The 22,458-nt window shown below is 43.6% G+C and overlaps 1 protein-coding gene across 1 annotated transcript in view; it reads right to left on the bottom strand.

Moving 5' to 3' along the window:
- Positions 1 to 10,786: 10,786 nt before the first annotated feature.
- LOC104079961 (protein unc-13 homolog B) overlaps positions 10,787 to 22,458 on the bottom strand; it is an 84,202-nt gene continuing 72,530 nt past the window's right edge. Inside the window, exons 25-30 of the mRNA XM_009582177.1 lie at positions 20,416 to 20,496; positions 19,870 to 20,017; positions 17,091 to 17,147; positions 14,527 to 14,619; positions 13,256 to 13,415; positions 10,787 to 11,511 (exon numbers count right to left, since the gene is read on the bottom strand). Of these exons, the coding sequence (XP_009580472.1) occupies positions 11,226 to 11,511; positions 13,256 to 13,415; positions 14,527 to 14,619; positions 17,091 to 17,147; positions 19,870 to 20,017; positions 20,416 to 20,496 (825 nt within the window). The 3' untranslated portion in view covers positions 10,787 to 11,225. The remainder of the gene's footprint in view (positions 11,512 to 13,255; positions 13,416 to 14,526; positions 14,620 to 17,090; positions 17,148 to 19,869; positions 20,018 to 20,415; positions 20,497 to 22,458) is intronic.

Raw genomic sequence — 22,458 nt, 5'->3', positions numbered from 1 at the left:
ACCTGGCAGGGAGAACCGTGTGGTTGGTTGAAGTGGCACTGGGCCAGCAAAACCACAACACTTGCAGGATCTCATCCCTCTATTTCTGCACAGCACTGGATTGTGCAATATCACCCTACACAAGATCAGATCCTAATGGAGGTAGGACCTTACGCGAGTGGTGAGGGACGTGCTACTCCTGGCTGAAGCCCCACAGGCAGACCAGGACTGAGGCACGCTGGTGTAGCGCGTATGTGGAAATCTGCTTGTGCTGCCGTGCTGCAGAGAAAAAGAGGTTTGCTTTCACACCGTTTGACAAGAAAATTATTTTATCCTCACCAAATACCCCGTATCAGTATTTTACAGTGTTTATAGTTCTACAAAATAGTCCATTATGTTGCAAAACACCCACTCCATGCAAATGACAAACATGAGGGGGCTACAGAGCCATAAGGCCCCCCAAAGACCTGTGTAATCTCGCTAAGAAATCTAACCAAAACCAATGCAAGTCCTCCAGCATTGTTTCTGCTACAAAGATAAACTATGTCCTTTTCTTGATTGTGCTAGAACTAGATATTTTATTTTCTTCATTATTTGCAATGTTAGTCACATGGAAAGAAATTTCTGAAGGTTCAGAGAGCTTGTTTTTAATAGGGCAAACCCCCCTATTATTTTCTGCCTAGGATTCCTCTTCTACAGAACTACATAGTCAGATTAGATGCTCTGAGGAACTGGCTATCTGTAGAAGAGAAGGTGGTAAGAACCCAAACCATTAATTGACAAAAATATCTCAGTCCTCAGAGGTGTGCTATTTACCACAAGCAGGTAACAGGATTAACTGAGAGGCCTCCGGCAGGCAAGGCCCTTTCATTGCAAAAGCTTTACTTGGGACAGAGATGCCAAAGGAGCTTGGAAAGTTATCTGAAGCTGTGAAGAAGAGCTGGGTGGAAACCCTCTGCAGCACAAGCCAACATGACCTCAAAGAATGCTTCAGCTTGATCCCAAATCCATCAACTGGTATGACCTTGAGCATTTGAGCAAGATGTACCAGCCAGACATTTAAGAAGACGGAAGCTTTGTGCTACCCGTAACCCATGGAGGAGGGACTAGATCAATCTCTGGTGCTTCACGGGAGAGGTGGGAAAAGGAAACAGATATATTTAGCTTTAGCTTATTTCTAACCAGCTGTGCAGCGGGATGGAGGGGGACCCTGATCCTTCCAGGAGACTTCTGAAGTACTGAAGCATATGACCTGGTAATGGTTTGTTATCTGGCATTTCTTTGTTCTGGACCTAATTCCAAGCCGATTGGGTCCATGTGGGTTCATTTCAGCAACTCATGCTTTCCTGGTAAACCTGCAGCTAGACAGCCCCAGTCAAACCTCTCGTCTTCTCTTGCTCTGAACACCTGACCTCCCATCAGGAGTGTGTAAAAGTAAGAACCAGTGGCTGGAAGCCTCAAACCAAACAAATGAGTGCTAGGAAGCTGAACACTTCCAAACCATTAACCAACAGAGCAAAACACCAACAGCTGATCTCCATTTCTTAGTGTTTTGGCAGCAAGATAAAGAGTATATTTCTGGCAGAGGGGACAGACACATCCAAAGGCACTGAGCTCAATGCAGAGTTAACTGGGTGATGCACTATGGCTTGGGCAATGCAGTAGGTGAGGTGAAATGATCTACTGGTCCTTCCCTGGCTCCGATTCGAAGGATGTTACACATACTGCACTCATCATCGCTTTGGTGGAGTATAGGAAACAGCCGTAATAGTCTGTAGTGAATCGGGCAGATGGTGGGGTGGTAAACTATGAGAGAGCTGGTGGGCTCTTCTGTCACAGAAGTTGATGGCTTTTAATTGCTTTTAAAACTCGTGTTAGTGATGCTTTCTGCCAAGTCACGCTTTTCTGTCAGTCTTTTAAAACCACATTGCACGACTCAGATGAAACCCACAGCATGGACAAAATTGGCTACAGCATTAGCACTGGGTTTACTGATACTCACTATGTTGTAAGAGCACTGCTCTGCAGAACAGACGTGAACTATTACCAAGGGTAAGCTATTACTGATTTGGGGATAGCGCCAGACAGACACTAGAGACTGAACAGTAGCAATGTCGAGGGGCAAAACATGTTCCTTTATCTCACATCTCATCATCCCACACCACGCAGAGAAAATTACAAGTGGGGATATTCCCAAGCCACATTCCCTTCTTACCCCCCTCCTCTATTTCCCTTTGGTTCAAACCTTATGCACATTAGCTCACAATTTTCAACTTTCAGCAAAAGGCCTGATTGCTACGGTTACGCCAGGTGGCACAGGTGAACCCTGCAGACTCTCTGCAGCAGGTTGAACATAGGCAGAGGCACAACTCACCTTGACTGTCTGGACAAAAAATGTTAAGTTATGAAATACAACAGAAAAACAGTAAATGACTTGTCAAGGACAGAGGAGAAAAAGACTTCCCATGCAAAATGTATCAGCCTCCATGGTTTTTTGCTGTGATTTTTAGTGGAGAAAGGCACTTGCAGGCATCACCACATCTATAAAGTTTAAGAGTTGTATATTGCTTACAGTTGTATATTGCTGTTTATTGTGAAAACAGACTGAGGCAGGGTGATCACTGAGTGCCATCATGCATATCAGGCGACTGCTGGGAAGCATGGCTTGTACGCGCTGGCTTACGACTATGGAAATCCTTGCTTCCGCTGGCACAGAAACCTAGAAATCGGGTTAACGTGTGAGCTTGTGAGTCGCCCAGTGGAAGAGGTTTGGTTTGTCACCCTGGGGCTGTCACCTTTATGTTTCTCCTTTTTCAGGAATACTCCCAAAGAAAAAAGTTTCACTGCCTTACAAATTTGTGAAGCAAAACTTCCTCCGGCAGAGGTTTTACTTTCATTTCCTCTGTAACTTGTCACTTTCAGAGAATGGATTTGATAGCATGGCCAGGTGACTGACACCCTTGCACCTCCTTCATTTGGGGAGTAATGGCAGGAGTTTAGTTAATCTGGACTCTAGCTGAACAAACCAGATGTTCTCCAATTGTTTTTTCTACTTTCAGTGTCTAGGCTGGACTACAAGCTCCCCGCTGCAGAAAAACGTGCAGGGATTGCTCCTGCAGCGTTATCAGATTAAAGAAAGGATGGTTTGGAGAAATCAGCTGTAATACAATAGCTTCACATCCAGCACTGACCATGATCTCATGTTTTGCCACTTCCAGTACGGAGAAAAGGGACAAGGAAGAATATGCCCCAAAGACTTTACATATGCAGCATGTGGGGCTTGCGGGTATCTGTGAGAGGGTGGGTGGGTTTGTTGAAAGATGTCTCAAAACTGAACAAGAAACTGAAACACAGAGGGTATTTGCATTTTCAAACTCACCCCCCCACCTTTCCCCCAAGGGAATAAGCTATTGCTGCTGCCAAGCTTTGAGAGAAAACCTTGGTCGCTATTGTGTGGGTTTATTGCACCCATGATGGTCATCCTCAGAAACTTCCTCCTTTGATGAAACGGATGACCTGACCTAGGCTTGACTCCAGGCGCACGAAAATAATTCCAAATAAGGATCTGCAGCCTGACAAGCTGCTGCGCGCAAGAGAAGGATAAACTGACCATGTTTAGCAGCAAATTAAAACAAAGGTGGCTTTTTGACTTCGTCACCTCTCGCAGCTGCCAAAGTGATACACCTCTCTGCACCTCTAGCTGTGATTAGGAAGGAGGGAAATCACAGTAAATTCTATTTTCTGCTTCTGAAGATGCTGACAGACAAGGTTTATGTTCTTCAGTTTGCCGAACCCCAGTGGGTAACAAGAGGGAGTCTTGGGAAAGAGCATCTCAAGGCTGGGGAAAAAAAAGAAAAGAAAAAAGACACCCAGCAGGCACTGTGAGTGCTTCTCTGCAAAATTCACATAACTCAAATGTACCTCCCCGTGGGTTGGTTCACAGGGTTGATATTCTCACATTATCTGAATTATAGCCAATAGATGGAAATCCTTTTGGCTGACAGTCGTCGTTACAGGAAACTAGCATCTCAGCAGTTGGTGAATAGCTGCTATTAATGGCACTACCAGATGTGACAACTGACAGGTTTTGTCACCACATAGTCACAAAAGGAGGTGTTATTCAGGGTTTGGTTCCAATAAGCATGAAAATACTAAAAAGAGCAACTCATAAAAGCACTATTATCCAGTGAATAGTTATTTGCAGTTTAAATGCCAGAATGAGTAAAAGGTCTTTTAATTTCTGAAACAACAACAAAAAAACCCACATGTATTGAAAATCAAGCAAAGATAAATAAGAACTGGTTAAAGTTCATCTGAATTAATCTTGCCAAAGGATCAGAGAAAATATAAAGGTTCTTTGAGGCACATAGATTGAGAGCACGGAGCGCTACCTACCTACTTTGTCGTGGCAGAACTTGAAGCTAGTGCTTTGGTCTCCAAGTGAAATCATTACTGGGCTGGAAGAAGTCTTTGACAGAGTTTGTGATGAGCGCTGCTGGTCTGCTCTCATCCTGAGTGCTGGAGGGTGAGATCACTATCTCCGATGAAGGCTTTAGTCTCCAAGTAATCTCAACCTTATCTGATATTCCTTGAACTTTCAATATGTTTACATTCTTTATCACACAGTATTACATTATACTGAAATAACTAATGCTACACTTCCAGACTTCTGCTTGTCATCTGTAGGCTGCTGGAAACTATCACTCTTCTTTACCAATGCGTAACTGCTCTAATTTTCAGTGTATTTTGCAATGCACAAAAGGTGCTAAGAAGTCGGCTCAAGCATCTCACGACCTTGCTTTTGCTCAGTGTTAAGCAGGATTGTGGGAGGCCCCCAGGTCAGGTTGACAGATGTCACTGGGGTCTGGGTTTAGAGAGACACAGTTCACCTGCCTGCTCTTCTGTCTGTATTTGACTTGGACACATTTAGGAGTGAGGAATTTGCTAAGGTGGTGGCAGAGTTGCGGTTCTGGCTTGCTCTCTCCTAGTAGCTCATCGTGTTTTTTTGAAATTTTGCGGTTGCTGATATGTTGCTGGACAATTTCCTTGGCATTCTGGTCTGAGGAGGAGCAGAGCAGATGTTCCTGGGGACTCTTCTGAGTCTAAAGCCTGTTTCGTGGTCATGGGTGACTGAGGGACAGGCTTCAAAGGGACCCTGGGGTCCATTCTGTCATATGCTCTTTTTCAGGAAGAAGGCAGTCAAGGACAGGCAGATGAAAAAAATCCCACAAAAGAAGAACTTGGCCTCAGAGGGACTGCCCACAGAGAAAGAAACAGCCTGAAACAGCAGGAAAGCGAGGAAACAGAAAATACTGCACTACGGTTACTAAAAGTTCAGAGGGCTCAAACCCCTCTGATCCCCGGGGAAGGATCACTTCCATGCTACACTTCTGATAACACCAAAATGTGGAACTGGAAATTTGGCAGCAAGGATCTGTTCATCTGTGAAGGTGGAGGTTATGTGACTGAAGAATAATGTGCAAAATATATCACGTATCCAACTGACTTCCAACTTGTTAGGGTGACCTGAACAGCATGCAAGATTTTAGAAGTCTTGAAGGATAGAATAACAAAAGGAAGGATGAAAAGTGAGACAAAAGGCAACGTGGGTTTAGCAAAGCTAGAATGTGCAAGGCCAGCTTGACCCTGGCTCTGATAAATGACTTCCCAGCTCTAATTTACATTTCTGTAAGCTGGCTCCATTGCTTCCGAGATGACTTTGGAGCAGTGGCTGCTCCAAAGAGGCATTCAGTGTTATTCAGGAACCAACTGAATCTTATCACAGGTTGCAGCTGGGCAAACCTAATTCTAGGAACAAATCTGGCAGCTAAAATCTAGGTCAACTCAAAAAAAGCACTGCATACAATGTCAGATGGGAACTCTTGGTGAAGTTGGAGGGGACTGGGGTTAGTGAAAGGACCATGTGGTGACATAACAGAAACGGGCTGAGAAGCCCACAAAGGTAGGGACTGGTAGTGAGAAGTTCTTCTTAAAGCTAGGGAAAAGCGATGTTAGAAGGGCTGCACGTTAGAGCAGATGCAAAGAAATTACGCACAGATGACTGGAAATGGAGAGCACTTTTTATGAGCCGAAAACTAGCTCTTTTCCAGTTTAGCAGAACAAAGTTTAGTGGAGATGGCAATGTTATCCAAGCATCAGGAGCTACTAAAGAAACTTCATCATGATAAACACCACTGTGGTGCAAGAACAAGTATTTCTAGATTGGCCATAAATCACAGGTAGCAACTGAGAAGATAGTTTTAAGTATCAGAGAACTGAGGTCCTGAAAAAAATCCTCCAGTGTCCGCACTCCGGGCTTAAAAGAGGAGTTTGGGGGATTATCCCACAACCCCCAGGGAGGGCTCAGACCCACAGTGTAGGTTCCACCAAGCACGAGGGGATATCACCAGCCTCATTAGCTGTGTTGCACACATTCACAGGCCTACGTCCAGAGTTTTCTCTAGGAGGGAGGAAATGAGAGCCCGAGAGCAGAAAAGGAGGAAGATGACAAGTCTGGAGGAAATCCCATGAGCGGCCTGACTTCCCGCGCTGCTGCTGCCCAGAAACAGGGAAACTGAATCCCATGCCTGAACTGCTGCCCTCTCAGTCTGTTCTAGTCACTCCCCAAACCCTCTCATTCTCCTGCCCGCCTTCTTGTCTCCATCCGTCAACTTGCTAATCTCTTCCAGGAAGACTGATAAACTGCCCCTCCACCTCTGCCCTTCGGTCTCTGCTCTTTCCCACCACACACGCAGAAACGCCACATCCTTTCCCGTACAGCCCGTCTACCCCCATCACGTGCTCACAAGCACATGTCATCCCTTCGAGTCCTGCTATCTCACTCCTCCAAATCATTTTTCTAATGGTGTCACAGCCCCGAGTTGGCCACAGCTTTAGAAGGGAATTTCCCAAAGATTGAAAAGTCTGTTAAGTCCAAAAGCCAGGCTTGCTTTCTTTCTCTCTATTCTTAGAAAATTATCTGATCTTTTCAAATAAAGGCTAGAAATAAAAGGATTGTTAACAGCTCTCTACCATCCACCGAATCTCACCGGGGTGGCTTCTTTCTCTCAGGTTTGCCCTGAGTAACGCTGACTTCCCAAGCTGCGGCAACCTCTTGAACTTCCCCTTTTGGGTTCCTACAAAAGGTCTCCCCATCACCTGGGAGGTCTGACAGCACATCTGCTCCTTGGTCCTCCCAGCAGCCTCCCAGTATCTTCTACTGGCAGCCTGGAAGCTTTTTTGAACTACTGACTGTTGCTCTTAAAGACTAGGAGTGAACGTCTACCTTCAGAAGGCTTCCTCCTGGAAGCTGGTCCACACTTTGAATGCTGGATGCTGTTCTGGTCCTCATATTCCTGGTCCGCACAGCTCAGAAATGATCCATATAAATGGAAAAGGTTCAAAGAAGGGCAAAGATTATCTAAGGTTTGGGATAACTGAATAAACTGGGACACTGCAGCCTCAAAAAGCAATGACTAGCGTGGGATATGACAGAGGTCTACAATGTCTCCATTGATCAGGTAAGGACAGGTAGGACCAGCACTTTAGCATCTTTCTGAACACAAAAATGGAGTACATCAAATTAAGTTAGCGGAAACCAGGTTCAAAACAAAAGACTACAGGTCTTCACGCAACAAATTGTAAATCCGCGGAACTCCTTTTCAGGGGTTCAGGGGGAGAGAGGAGAAGGGTAGCTTAGGACTTACTAAAGAGAAACCATGGAGTCAGGAACATCCCCTGAGCTAAAAATTGCCAGCACCTTAAAGTGCATCAGAAGGAAGCATCATTAGTTTACCTTGTCCTTACTCTTCCTCTGCACAGCTGCTTGTAACCACTCCTGGAAGTAGGATTGGATGGATTCTTGGTCTGAAACCACTCTGCTGTTCCCACAGACTCAGCAGAAAGCCCCCGGGCAAGAACAGTCAGACCATCGGCAAAATTCACCCACGTGCCTCCGGCATCCAGCTTACCTCTCACCTCTCTCCTGTCCCACCTGAAGTTAGCGTTGCTCCGCTCCGCAGACTCCTCCTGAACGGGACGGCAGGCAACTCACCACTCCCTGCTGCTTGTCATCTTTGCCACGATGTTCTTGGAAACAGCTTTTCCAACTCGGGACAGCCGTTTCCACCTCAGGTACACCAGCATATATCTCTCTCAATTTATAAAATATGTATTCTATTTATTAATCTAATGTATTTATTATTATATATGTATATATGATACACAGAGTGTATATCCTATATCCAGCTGTCATTTTGAGGAGTGTTCAGATAGAGTGAAGAGAGCCATGTGCATGACACAGTAGTGTTGCCACAGGTCCAAGAAAAAGTCTGAGTGTTTGTAGCTCAAGTCTGCATGATTTTTCAGGCAGGAAAGAAAATTTGGAAGCATCACAATGAGTGTAAACCCAAGAAACAAGGCAAGACGGGCAGTTTCAGACAAACATGTTACAAAGCAACGCTTATGATTCTATGATTAAAAATTGATTCTATGATTAAAAAGTTCACAAACTTGGTTTGCAGGAGAAGCATTAGGCTGGTGGATAAGCAATATATTCAGGAGCCTTGGGTTCCTGGCTCTGTTAATAACAGCCGAACCTTTTGCCCTGCCCAGGCCTCTTCACCATGGTGACAGACAGCGCTTTTCCTTTGAATAGCTCTTTATTCGTTTCTCTCCACTGCAGCGCTTGCTGAAGCTATGACAAGCAAGCATACTGATGAGTTGGAAACCTGTGTACCACCTAACTTAGTACTGAAATGGGGCTTTAAAGTCGTGCTTTAAACAACACATCCCATGGGATATGCCATCAAACTCAGTAACTTCCCCATGATGAAGCCAGAAACAGAAATACAGTTACAAGCCGGACTGTGAGTTAGCCAAGTTAGTTGCATTGCTGAGCATATGTTACCTAAGGAAAAAATTGCATTTCGGATCACAAAAATTCAGAGATCCACATTATCATGAAATACGAGTCTCTGAGTTATTTGAGCTTGTCTGCTGGAAATTGGCAGCATCCCCAAAAAATGAGGAGGGGGAACAGTTTACTTGACATCAAGAAGGTTTACTCTCTCATCTCTTGTCAATACCATCTAGAGAGTCTTAATGCTCATATCAGACTGAAAGCTATGAATCAAGTTTCGTATATAATTATTTTTCTTCACGTGTTATCTGTAAACTACCCTACTGCCTGCCTGAGTCTCTCTGTTCAGCACCTTCAGAAGGCTACCAGAGTACAAAGGAAACTTGACTTAAAGGCCAGATACAAGAAGAAAGAGAAGTAAGTTATTCTCTGTGCTTTTCTATGATGTCTCAGTGTGTTATCAGAAGCCAAGAACTTCAGAGAAAGCTGTCAAAGATGGAGGCACCATGGAGGAGGGGGAATTGTCTGATTCATACCCCTTGCTGGGCATCTACAGCACCAAAGAAATATCTGTGTACTAAATGAGAGTAATTTGCAAAGATGCAGTAGCGATTCCGCCCTATGTGATTACAGTTACACTTCAACAGACGACTCCGAATGCTGCTAAAAGAGTTTATTAAAGACTGTACTAACAGTTCTCATAACAATGGCACGTACAATGATTCAAAATCATGATGAATAGTGTGGAGTTTTGAAGAGCATTATTATAATACACCATGGACAAGAACAAAGCGGATGTGCTGTCTCAGAAACTACAAGCAAGCCCATGAAATACAGGAGTCATATCATATAGCTGTACAAGTGTCAGAGAAAATAGAAAAAACAAAAGTCATTCAATATGCAGTCCTTGAATTTATTGACAGTATTACAGTACTTTATGGGCAAGGACGAGCTTGTCCCAGCTGCAATTTCCAGAGCACAAAGGCAGCTGGAAATTGCAAAAAAATCCCCAAAAAATAGAAACCCTCCAGCAAACATACCTCAGGTGCAATCACTACTCCAGACCTTCCTGCTTATGAATTTTCAGCCAGAAATTCTGACCTCCCTGCAATCACTTTGCTCAGGACAGTGTTTCGTTTTGCAAGAAAACAAAACCAGGGTGCTTCTTTAAGACAGTGCAAAAATATTTTCAATGGTATCATTAAATCACAGATTAATGACAATCAGCATGGATCAACCGCAGCACGGCCAACAGTGACTTCAAGATCAGAACCGAATGGACCTGCTGCCCCTTGACCAGCACTCCAGACTGAGTGCTTGCAGAGGGGAGATGTGTTGCTCTCTCCCACGCGAGCCATCATTTCTGGGTGCATAGTGAAGAATGGTCTCAGCTACTCCAGGGTAACAAAATGCTACAGAAAGCCTGCAAGTATTAAATTATCTAATGCTATGTCAAAAAACTAACAAAAGAATATTGAAGTGGAAAAAGTATATAGCAGCCATGTTATTTGTCATGGCTCTAATGCTGTTCCCTTCCTTACCGTGTCGGTCACGGTAGCCAAAGTGTGACTAGCGGAGTTCAGCAGCTTACAGCACCTCCGTGGTGATGCAGGATTCCCAGCAGCACACGGGGATTTATATTCTCCGAGACACACCATTAATTACAACGGCAGGGCAGCTGCAGTCTGCTCCTGGTGTGTTGCCTTTGCAGCTTTTGGCTATAAGATCTATGAGGCCCTTCTGCACTTGTCCCACTGGTCTCGCCCATGCTCACAGCAGCACATCCATGGTCATATGTTCATTTGGTGTGCATCTTCAGAGCAATTTGCAACTTCTTTTTTAAACAGACGTTGATACGTCTGCGTATCACGTTGGGACATTGGTATAATCTGTGCCAGAACATCCCCTGAACATCCCCTGGCAGCTCCACAGTACACAAAATAAATGAGAAATAACTGTGCTTTGCCAAACCCCCAAATCATTATTCTTCTCCCAATTTCCACACAGTTGTGTGTTTGTATCGTAGTGTAATTATGTAGAACCTTTTTAACGTCTGCCAACTTCAGAGGATGAAATCACAGTGCTGCGTATCAACAAAACCCAGCATACCCAGCCTCCAATATAAAATAATTTATACACACAAAGCAGAATTTGCATCTTAAATAAGAAGAGATAGTCTCATTCTCTATGGTTTCTTACCCAGCTACTAAAAAATAAATAATTCACATCAGATTGATGGATTTGTTTCTTATACAGTACACGTGCGCTATTGGAGCTGACAAAGACAACATGAAAAAACCTTTTGTAATTAATAAAAGAGAATTGTTGAACACTTGCACATATTGGCACAAGGCAGAAGAGAAAAGGGAACATCACACAGCTTAGCTCAAGTACCCTCCTCCGTGGAGCGGGACTCAGATTTCAACTTGACAAATTCTCTGGCAACTTCATCGTTGGTTCTTTGAGACAGAATCCTCAGGACCGTCAGTCCAGTCTCATCCATGTGAATCCTGCGCCCAAGGGGGCACCAGCAAGCACAGCTTCCTTTGTCCGCTATGTCTCTGAGCTGCATCACTGCTATCCCCAGTACCCGGTCTTCCCGAGCAAAGCAGTAATCCTTCACGCAGACTTGGAGCTCGTAGGCATCAGGACCGTCTTCATTCCCCAGTATGCTGAAAAACACACATGGGTTTACGTACAGTTTCTCAGAATGTATAAATTCCTCTGCAAAATAAAGGTGTCAGCAGTTGACTAGAGTGCTTAGATGAGCCACAGAAAACTCCTTTCTACAGAAAACCCTGGTCATAAAAGGAGAAGGAAAGCCTATGGCATATGGGCATTTTTGCTGTTTCGCGACTGACAAAGACAACCTGGTTACTTAAAAAGAAAAAACGAACAACCCTTATCAAGTTTGCCCCTGTACTCGGCCCTGGTGAGGCCGCACCTCGAATGCTGTGTTCAGTTTTGGGCCCCTCACTACAAGAAGGACACTGAGGTGCTGGAGCGTGTCCAGAGAAGGGCAACGAAGCTGGTGAAGGGTCTGGAGCACAAGTCTTATGAGGAGCGGCTGAGGGAACTGGGGCTGTTTAGCCTGGAGAAGAGGAGGCTGAGGGGAGACCTCATCGCGCTCTACAACTACCTGAAAGGAGGTTGTAGCGAGGTGGGGGTTGGTCTCTTCTCCCAAGTAACAAGCGATAGGACGAGAGGAAATGGCCTCAAGTTGGGCCAAGGGAGGTTTAGACTGGACATGAGGAAAAACTTCTTTACTGAAAGAGTGGTCAGGCCTTGGAACAGGCTGCCGAGGGAAGTGGTGGAGTCACCATCCCTGGAAGTATTTAAAAGATGTGTAGATGAGGCGCTTAGGGACATGGTTTAGTGGGCATGGTAGTGTTGGGTTGACCGTTGGACTCGATGATCTTAGAGGTCTTTTCCAACCTTAATGATTCTATGATTCTATGATTCTAAGTTGCCTTTGTATGTGCGTGTGTGTTAAACTGTGAAATGAGAAGAGTGGAGAACATTAAAGCCATTCTAATAGATTTTCAACTCAGATGACTTTAAACATTTCTGCTTCTGTTCAGGGTTGCTTCATTTCAGTAATTAATATTTTAATTAGATGAAGTCTTTATTAAAAATTCAGAACCTTCCATTAAAGCAAAAGCTAATAAAAACATATCCCCAACCTTTCTGATGTTTCTAAAATCAAAAGAATAAAAAGAAAGGGCAAAATCCCTTTACTTAGAGGAAACTTGCCTTTCCTCACATCAAAGAAAATTTAGATGGACAGTCCCTCTCCCCTGAGATGTTTACAGTCTTTTGCTGGTCATCTCTTCTCCTCTCATTCTTAGTGTACAGCTGGATGAGCACTAGTCTGTAGATCCCTTTGTTGAGCCTTCCAAGAAGGAAGATGCCTTTGTAATAATGAAAGCCAAATAAGAAGAGATCAATACTCGGTGTTGAGAAAGACTGCAATTTTAGCAGTGCAACTTACTACCCGTTCCAAGGGCTGTATCCTTGGAAACAAGTTCAGAAAGCATGTCCCACAGGTCAAGTTGGGATAAAAACACACATTAAGATTAAAAGAACTAAAAATCCGTAATGAACTTTTAGCCTCAACTCCACCAATGAGTTCATTAAAACGATGGAGCACAGTAAACTACATTGATAGGACAAACAACGTGTTTCAGAAGGTAGCCAAAGGCCACTGCTGGTATAGAACAGACCTCAGCATCCCACCTGCAGCAAAAACTCCCATAATCTACCTTCCCCTGCCAAGACACCAAACACTTCACCAAGCTACTGGTTCAAGTACTCCTTTGGGCCCTGAGCAGGCTGTTTGTGGACACTGAAAAACCCTGTATGTTCTCTGCATCTACACTTGTCACGTCAGATCCCCAGGCTATTTTTCACACTTACAAGTGAAAGGTTTCATTGTATTTGGGAGCCCAGTTGTTACTCTTTGACTTGGTTGTGAACTTCCTCTTCTTGTCACTCTGATGGGGCCCAATCATGGTGATTTCAACGAATGGACGGAACATGCTGGATGTTTGCCACTTCAGGTCATTGGCTGCCACAACTGGAAAAGAGAGCCACAAGCTGTTTTACAGTAAATACTCATTTGTTCCCATTGCTCTGGACACCTCTCCGCTCTGCTCTGCTTTCAATTTCTTGTTTCAGAGGACAAAGTCTAACTCAAAACACACGAGTGTCCCGACACACGTGGGCAGGACTTTTTTGTAATACAAAGATACGCTTTTTTGCTCTAGTTTAAGTTCTGTAAAGGGAATTTAATGCTTGCACAGCACTTAGCTTTTGCCATATCATAGTCAAGAAGTAAGTCCAAAAAAACCAGACATTCATGCAGCTCCAGGCAGGCTGCCCTGCCAGTTCAGTGTTTAACTCTACATTATGTGTGGGATGAGAAAAAAAAGGGGCATTTTGGGGGCTGATATTAAGGTCTCTGTTGAAAAAGAAAATGAGACTGCAGGTAAGACAAAGTCCAAGAGCTGTAGGTGGTTCCAGAACCCAGAATTATTAGCTCTTTAATTCTCATTCTCTCTCAGGTCACTGCAGGGAGCAGACTGAAGCAGAGGAAATAGCACTGAAAATCAGTTTTTGCATTGCAGTGTAGATTTAGCCAGGAGAAGAGAGGCCTGAAGAGCTGTTTATATAAATCTTTAGAGGAAATTAAAGTAGTTAAATATGCTGTATTCGAGCAAAGGAAACGAAGGAAGAAGAGGAAGCCTGGGATGAATCACTACTTTGGTTATTTTCAGAGCAGCTCTTCAGGGACCAACGTGGCCTTCAGGACGAGGGAGAGTAGCCTCTGAACTCATACTGGCTCTGCGATCTCTCGGTTTACATTGAGCAATTTCGCAACATCGCCCTGTCATGCTGCCCTGTTCTCTGCAGCACAGGCTAAACTATGGCGCCTGGTTAGAGCCATCATCTGATTTTTGTTTACTTCATGTATCGTTGCCAATAAACAACAGGACTGTACATTGCCATGTCACTGGCTGGACTGGACAACCTTATTTGCTGTTTCTCTACATGTTCCTGATGTGAAACAGAGAAAACAATTCTGGATTCAAATCACATGAGCTAACGCAGAAATATAATGACTGCCAACTGGAGATCTGCCTCAACACAGTCACAGAGCCTGAGCAGTAACGCATGCTTTGCCATACCTTTCACTGTGACCTTGTGTTCGCCAGTTCCTGGGTGGGTATACAGGTCGATCTGTATGGACACTTCACCGACAGGATCATCCACACCAGAGCCTGTTAGAAGAAAATTGACACCCCCCGTGCACACACGGATTATTGTATATTGGCTTATGGCCTCAGCAAGACAATAGTGTTCTCGCAGTACACCTTCCATGGTCAGCTTTTCAGTCAACATCAATAATGTAACATTAATGCAAAATAACATCAGACTTGCATGCCCAACACGCATAAATACCAACGTTTTTTGCACTCCACCATAAAGATCACATCCTGTTGAGAATACTAGCAAGAATTTTAAAAGAATTTAAGAGACCTAAAGCTCAACAATGGACCCTCGCACAGAGCAAAGATTTTTCAGAGATTCCTGCCAAGCTATTGTGTGCACATGTGGGCATCGGCATTCCTGTCTGCTCAGGGAAGAAGGGAGGGAAAAAACCCCAACAAAACAAAAAACCACACCAGAGACGAAGTTTAGGAAAGAAAAGACAAAGATGTTAGGGATTTGCACTGAGCCATAATGCAGTCTCACCCTCCAAGAAGCTTTTTCCATGTTGTACATCAGATAAAAGTTGTCATCCTGACTGCCTATCTGCTTCCCTTCGGAAGGTAATGAGAATCCCTTCACTGTTGTGCATGAAAAATGATGCGCAAGAAACACTCACAACTTGCATGCTTATTTCCCTTCATCAATTAGCCAGGGAGAAAACAAGATGCAGCTTCATAGAGGAAAAGATAACATGTTGTAACAGAGGCAGAAGATCTCATGAACCTTACAATTCGTGTATGTTTTCAACTTTTTAACTTTTAATATGTGGAAGTTACATTTTTTTGGGTAGGAAAGTCAGGATGTCATGTAAATTACAGAAAAACACTGCTTTGCAAAATGAAAATGAAGTCTTTGATAAGATAGTGAGATTTATTTTACTGTGTCTTTGACAACTGTCTGATCTCAGGTTGACAATTAGCAATGCTGTTGTAGTTGGGATACCTACAGGGTAATTGGGTACCTACAGACAGCAATGTTATTTTGTCAATTCTGAGGCTAAGACATTACTAAGTGAAAGAAGTGGTGTGTTTGAAATTCAAGATAAGGAGCTTGAAGGATATCATTGAAGAAACATTTTGATTAGACAGATCTAACACATCAACTTTCACAAGAACAGTCTGCAGGCAGCAAAAACACCTATTTAAAAACAAAAGATTGAGAGCTAATCTGTGCAATTCTCTGAAGAGAATTACATGGCACAGAACTGTAGGCAGCGAAAGTCACATTAATATACAAGTAAAAGTATCTGAGCAAACATAACAGAACCTCAAATTATTATCTTACGGTAGATTCTCATTCTTGACCTGAGTACAATAAACAGCTTCTAGGCTGTAACATTTCTACATGATCTTGAACATACTGTTTTAGCCCCTCTTAGAAGGGCAGTGTTCCTTCTTTTCTGTATAAAGCACAGAGCTTTAAAATTGGTAAGCTTAATTATTGACCTGACCCATCTGATTGTGCAGGTCTGTCACTTATACTATCGGCATTTTCCATAGGAACAGACAAGATTACCAACAGAATATAACTTTATCAGGCCACATCTGCAGAAATATCAACCGCCAAACACTGAGGTCTTAATTTTACTATCTTTAGTGTAATTAATAGTTATAAAGGAAACACTGATGCTTCAGAGGAATGACCGTGGAATCATCCCATTACCTTTGAGGGAGACAAAATTTCGATTTTTTTTTTTTTTTCCCCTACCTTCATTCTTGTCTTTTCATACAAAAACTCTTGTTCTATTAACTGAAATGTTCAAGACAAAAAAAACACTTTGTAGATGGCCAGTGAAAAATATTCTGATCACATACAACTGTGTATATACACATACTTGCACATTTAGTCACAAGCAGGTTTAAATCTTGGCATGAAAGTCTCACTGGTATTGCGATACTGGAAGGTGAAACTGCAGAACTGAGCTCGTGCAATGTGTTACAGATGTATTTCACCTAAGGTAACAAAAAGACTTTGGACAGCAGAAAATAAATTGAGAGATGAAACAGAACAAGACTTAATTTTTTAGGGCTCTCCTGAGCACCCAGACTTTTAGTTACCCCCCTTCAAGCCAGATGTTTCAAGCTTGGCCATAACCTTGAGTGCATATCAGACATTACCATGTATTACAGTAGCCCGTCTCAGCAAACCATACGCATGCAAATCTAGGACTTGAAACAGCAACACGTAGCCCATGGTAAAGGGTAGCATCTCTCAAAAAACAGTCCATTTTTGAGACAGCTTTCACATCCCATGAATAAATCTCAAGCTTGGGGACAGGCTCTCAGGCAGGGTACAGACTTCTACACCGCACAACCCCTGGCTCCGTTTGTGGGATGCAAGCATTCAGTGAGAGTTCACTTCTACAAGGAGCTATGGGGATCGGGTGTCTGGAAAAGGCTTCTGAGCATAGGCAAGATGACTTCAAAAGCAAGGCAGTTGGCTAATGTTGTTATGGTAACAACATTAGTCTTGAACATACCCTTATCAGGAAGAACATCCTCATTAGCGGTAAACCTAATACCTTTCCCATCATGCACTGAGACATGAATTCAAAAGGCAAGAAGCAAGCAGGATAAAGAGAGAAGAGTGTGAATTACAATCCAATTAGCAGTGTCACTTAAACAAATACAAGACAAATATTCTAGCTCTTAATAGACAAAGTATCCTCTTAGATCTTCTACACCAACACAGGCTTTGGAGAGCAAGGCTGCCTGCGAGTAAGGGATTGTCTGGGTTAAAACAAGAACAGTATTTGTGCTGGCATAACTAAACTGAAGCCCTGGTCCAACTTCGCAGAGCAAACATTTAACAGCATAGTGCTATAGGAGCCTGCTCAGTAAGAAAATGAGGGCAATAGATACCTCACAAACTGGAAGATGCAACCATTGAGCAGTGAAGTAAGAGAGGCAAACAGCATTTAAATAGTTCTGCATGCAGCCATTTCCTCCCATAGGCTTGTGGGAAGCTTGACTTATGCAAAGGGAAACATCAGTCAGAGAGCTCTGGTAAGCAGACATCAGCTGTAAATACTAGTGCTGTCCTTTCTGTCCCACCAATGCATGTGCAGATCTCCAAACCAATCTACCAACAGGGGTTACTGAAAAGTGTATGCAAGCAATACCCTTTTCTAGCCCCAATCTCAGGAGTAAGCCATGCCTTTCTCAGAGATACTTCATCATTGATCCTACAGATATAGGTCGCGTAGCTCCAGTCTTTTGTTCCCCAAACAGGGTCCAAAACTCCCAAGCCTACTAATGCAGAAGATGCTGTTTGGACCAGCTCAGTGGCCCGCCACGCCCAGTACCTGTCTCCTGAAGTGGCTCAGACGAGCCACAAAGAAATGTCATCAGTCAGCTATGACATATAATTGATGACCTCGTAACGAGTGCATCTTATGTCCTAAAACTAGAGCTTAATCCTTTCCAAGCTTCTTAAAAAAAAAATAAAAATACCCAATGCACACCCATTTTTTTCTCTCAGATTATGTTCCGTTCTGTTTGTGTATCTGCTAAACACTCACCCTCAGTAGAGTTTTACAGTCAAATCATGCATTGCATGAAGCTGCTTCCTCGTATCAGCTTTGAATTTGCCACTTTGCAACTTCAATGGAGCATTTTCTTCTTCTAATTTTAAACACTCCTGACTGTAGCATGGAGTGTAGAACAGCAGTGCTGCACACATCCTTATATCTTGGATCATCACGACAACATAATAGGATCCACATAAAAAACTAGCTTCAATTCGTGGTCTGGATATATAATGGGAAACATTTGCTATAGAACAGCAAAGATTGAAAACACACTGTGCACACAAGTTCCCAGTTAAAAACTGTTTGTATAACTCTAATGGCAACAGCCAAGTTCTCGGAGTCCCTTGTGGAGGTAGTAGTCTTTGACCTGTCTGGCCACTGGATGTCATGGTTGCTCTGCTGGGACACAGCTATAGGATCATTCTCTCAAATGCATGTACTGAGTCTTTAGTTAACTTCAGTGTTTTAATGCAGTATATTTGAACCTAAGCAAGAATATATCATGCTGCTAAAGGCAGGGATGATTCAGTCCCCCCAAACTACACTCAACTTTTCACTTTAAAACCAAACTTTGTTCTGCTCAAGAATTCTCAGTACTTTCTCCACTGGTTGGGGAATGTCAGTATCAACCAGTCTCATTTGCACACGAGGGAAAAGTGTGTTGGCTAGGGAGTGCTTTCCCCTTGATTTCAGGGCTCGGTGTGACAGTATGCTGACAGAGCTAGTATAGTCAGAGGGCTCACCAGATCTCACGGAAAGATTAAAGGAAAAAGGACCCCAAGCAAAAAGGTGGCAGAAAGACAGCCCCATGGAGTTGTGTGACTTTTGCTTCTAAGATGTAGTAGCCCAATGCCAAGGCTTGTATTTAAACAGCCTGAAAACTTAAAACAACAGTTTCAGTTTTGACCTAACCTATAATAGCATCTGTCCCCTCTTCCTGAGTAGTGAAATTCTTAGTCAGCCAGTGAAGGTCCCTGATATAGACCAAATTATTCTGTACAACAATCTGGAGATGTTCACATGAAAGCAATAGAAGATCGAGACAATTAACTGTTTACCCATTCCAAATCCATGAAATAGCACCACTGTCGTGCCTTCCCAGAGAACTACCAAAGAACTACAGTGATGCGTCCCAGCAGCTTACTAATATGTTGTGGTGATTTGTAATCATCTAGTTTGCACATATCCTGTACTGGCTGCAGACAAAACAGTGCTTTTGTTACTCTCCTGGAGAGACTTTTGCCTTTACAGGCAGCGTGTAGCTCTGTGACTCATCACACTGCTGTCAGTCAGCCTTCGTCAGACCTACACGAGCTGCTGGCAGCTGGCCTGTGACACAGGCATCGACTAGTTTCTGCGTGGCGTCTTGCTGAAATGGTCTCTCTCACCACCCGACTAAGTCTCAGTACAGTAACTTCAGATTTCACTTCTTTTAAGTCACCCACCCACTTTAATTCATGAAACGTGACTGTCAAATGAGGATTGCAGAAGAAAAGACCACAAACACCCCAGGACTTATGTCTCACATATTTCTGCTCTCTCAAAATGTAGTTGTTGAGTGGGAAATAACCCCCTTTTCCTCCTTCCCAGTTTCAAAAACTCTGAACTGTCACGTTTCCAGAAATGTTACTGCCAAAAGCACTCTACAAACTGGCAGTACAAGACAGAGCAATTACGAACAGAGCAGATAGCTCCATTCAACTTTGCCAACAACACAAAAGAGTCTTACCCTGAGCTGTCTGAGTCTGGACAAAGGTTTTTATGAGAGTGTCTGTGGTCTGAGTGTAGAGAGAGAGAGCATATCGAAGTGACTGCAGGTCTGGACTCTTCTCCAAGAAGGTTTTCTTCAGACCATTCCCACCAGCATGGAAGTATTGCTAAGGGTAAAAAGAAAGAGGAAAAATACTGAGGAAGAATTGCAACCAGCAACCAATATTTAGGGGCTATTGTGTGTGTGGATGGGAAAGAGCTGGAAAAATTCACAAAACAGCTTCTGTACTGGAAATCCAGCTCTTAGACCAACTGATACCAACTGCTGATGGCTTTCCTCTTCCAAAGCACTTAAATATAATTATGCTGGCTCCCAGCACATGCCAGTCACCTGAGCCTATTCAGGTTTACACAAACATGGCAGTATCACATACTTAGTGTCATTATCACTGTAACAGCAGGGACAGACTCCTGCCATCTCCTGAACTGGGACAGGCACTATCCTCCCAAATAGTATTTGGGGATGGAGCAAGGGGATGACAGAGACAGAAATGGAATCACTTACTTTGATAGTATCCAGTGCCAGATCCAAAACAGCACACTGCTTTGGAGTGAGACTCCTAGTTTCTTCTCTCACCATATGGTCCTGCAAACAACCATTACATTTGATGTAAGTATGCTGTCAGAGACTAAAGGAAATGGAGTCCCCGGTATCATCTCTTTCTCTGGATCCATGCTGTGGCTACATGGCTACAGTATTAATTCAGCTGTTTAAGGAACGCTTAATGGAGTCTCTCAGAGTCATTTATTACAGCTTAACTTGAAAATAAATCCACCTTCTCTGTTTCTTGCAGGCACAGAAGAGAGAAATAAGGAAAGGAACTGGACAGAGATAAGTGACAATTTACAATCACAGTTTGTCTCTCAGAAAACCCAAACAGGAGTCTGCTTGCTACCCCCATCATTCTAGAGCAGCCACCACAAAACTCTCAAAACACCACCTAAATCAAGGAATTCTGAGAACCAGATACAGGGCAAAGTTGTTAGATATTGGTTGTGGATTTTTAAAAATTCTTCTGTCTACAAAGGTCACTAATTCATCATATAGTTGATGTAGAGGAAGAAAAACAAACAAGCAAGCAACATGTTCTAGAAAATACCTTTGCTGAAAGAAGACATTGTACCCATTAAGACCCACCATCTCTAATAGCAAAGAGCCAGGAATCCCTTGGGAAGGGATTCCCTTTCCTGCAGTGGGAGCATATCCCTGTTAGAGCTTAGTGAAATACCAAAGGATGACACATCCTTGTAGCCAGGCAGGACTCTTTCTTTCTGATGCTTAGTCTAGGTCTTGGGCAAAACCTGCACATTTTAGGAAGTGAAAGCTTTGTACAAACCCAAATTCTAACTGTTTGAGCTGCTGGAGGGTCCAGCCCGCCAGCTGCAGCCTGGGTGCTGAAGCATTCATGAAAAAGATGCACACAAATCAGGCAAAGACTACTTATCCCTACCTTATACGTGTCATAGCCTCCGATAGACACTTTCCAGGAGACACATCTACTAAATTGTCTTTGAGTAAAGCACGCCTAGTGTGTGGCATCATGTGTGCATTTCACCCTGATAAGCCTGCTGGCTATCTTGCAGTCTGGTGATTCTTCACATTGCCTCGTGCTGTTCACATTAATTATCCACCACGATCCATCTCCTGCCTCATGGAGACGGGGCTCACTGCAGAACAGGCACAGTGCTAGGCATTTGCCACACTCCTCACAGACATCTAGCTAGCACCTTTGCACAGTGCTGCATTAAACTGTACAGAAGATGCCTCTCAAGATAGCAGTACCTCAGACAAGTTTGCACTGAGCTTTCTTGAGTACTAGAGACATGCCTCAACTTGCCTCCTTTCCCCATGCAGGCTGCTCCTAGTCTGCAAAGCTATGTGCAGTGGCACACTACTCTGTAAGCTGCAAACTATCATCTGTTGCAACAAGCTGTCCTTAGAGCAGCAATAGCTCTCCTCCCTCGTCTTCATGAGCTGGGAGCAATTCAATTGAAGATGATGTGGCTTCACACTTCAGTACACAGAGGGTAAAACATTCTTTCTCTGTCTGACAGTCAGATTAAGTGCGCAATCAGCCAGAGCCCAAGGCCACTTTCATGGGAGAGGCCAATTTAGTCAGGATAGCTGTGTCCCCAAGGCAGAGTGACTTTCATGTCTGTTGAAATGACTTTCTAGGTCTGCCTGCCAGATTCCCCACACTGCGACAGAAACCAGGTGGTCAGCATTTTTCTCTTAAACACCTAAAGAACTTATTCAGCCCCACCACTGCCCATGCTGTCATTGCACAGCAACATGTCACTGCTTTCTAAGAGAGTTTCCCAGTGCCATTTACTTCAACACATTATGTAAAAATAACCCAGTGACGGGACTGGTAATGCTTGCACCTACACACAGAGGAGCCCACGACTATCATTCCCCTATGTACCTGCCCTCTGCAAATATCACACTGTTCCTATAAAGGACTGCACAGTGCTACCCTGCGCTTCCCCAGATTGCCAGCCAGGAGCAAGCCACAAATATTTACATCAAATGATTATGCAACTTCAA

This window comes from Fulmarus glacialis, unplaced genomic scaffold (genome assembly GCF_000690835.1).
Source record: "Fulmarus glacialis isolate BGI_N327 unplaced genomic scaffold, ASM69083v1 scaffold24977, whole genome shotgun sequence".
NCBI lineage: Eukaryota > Metazoa > Chordata > Aves > Procellariiformes > Procellariidae > Fulmarus > Fulmarus glacialis.
This window is presented reverse-complemented; position numbering and strand designations above follow the sequence as displayed.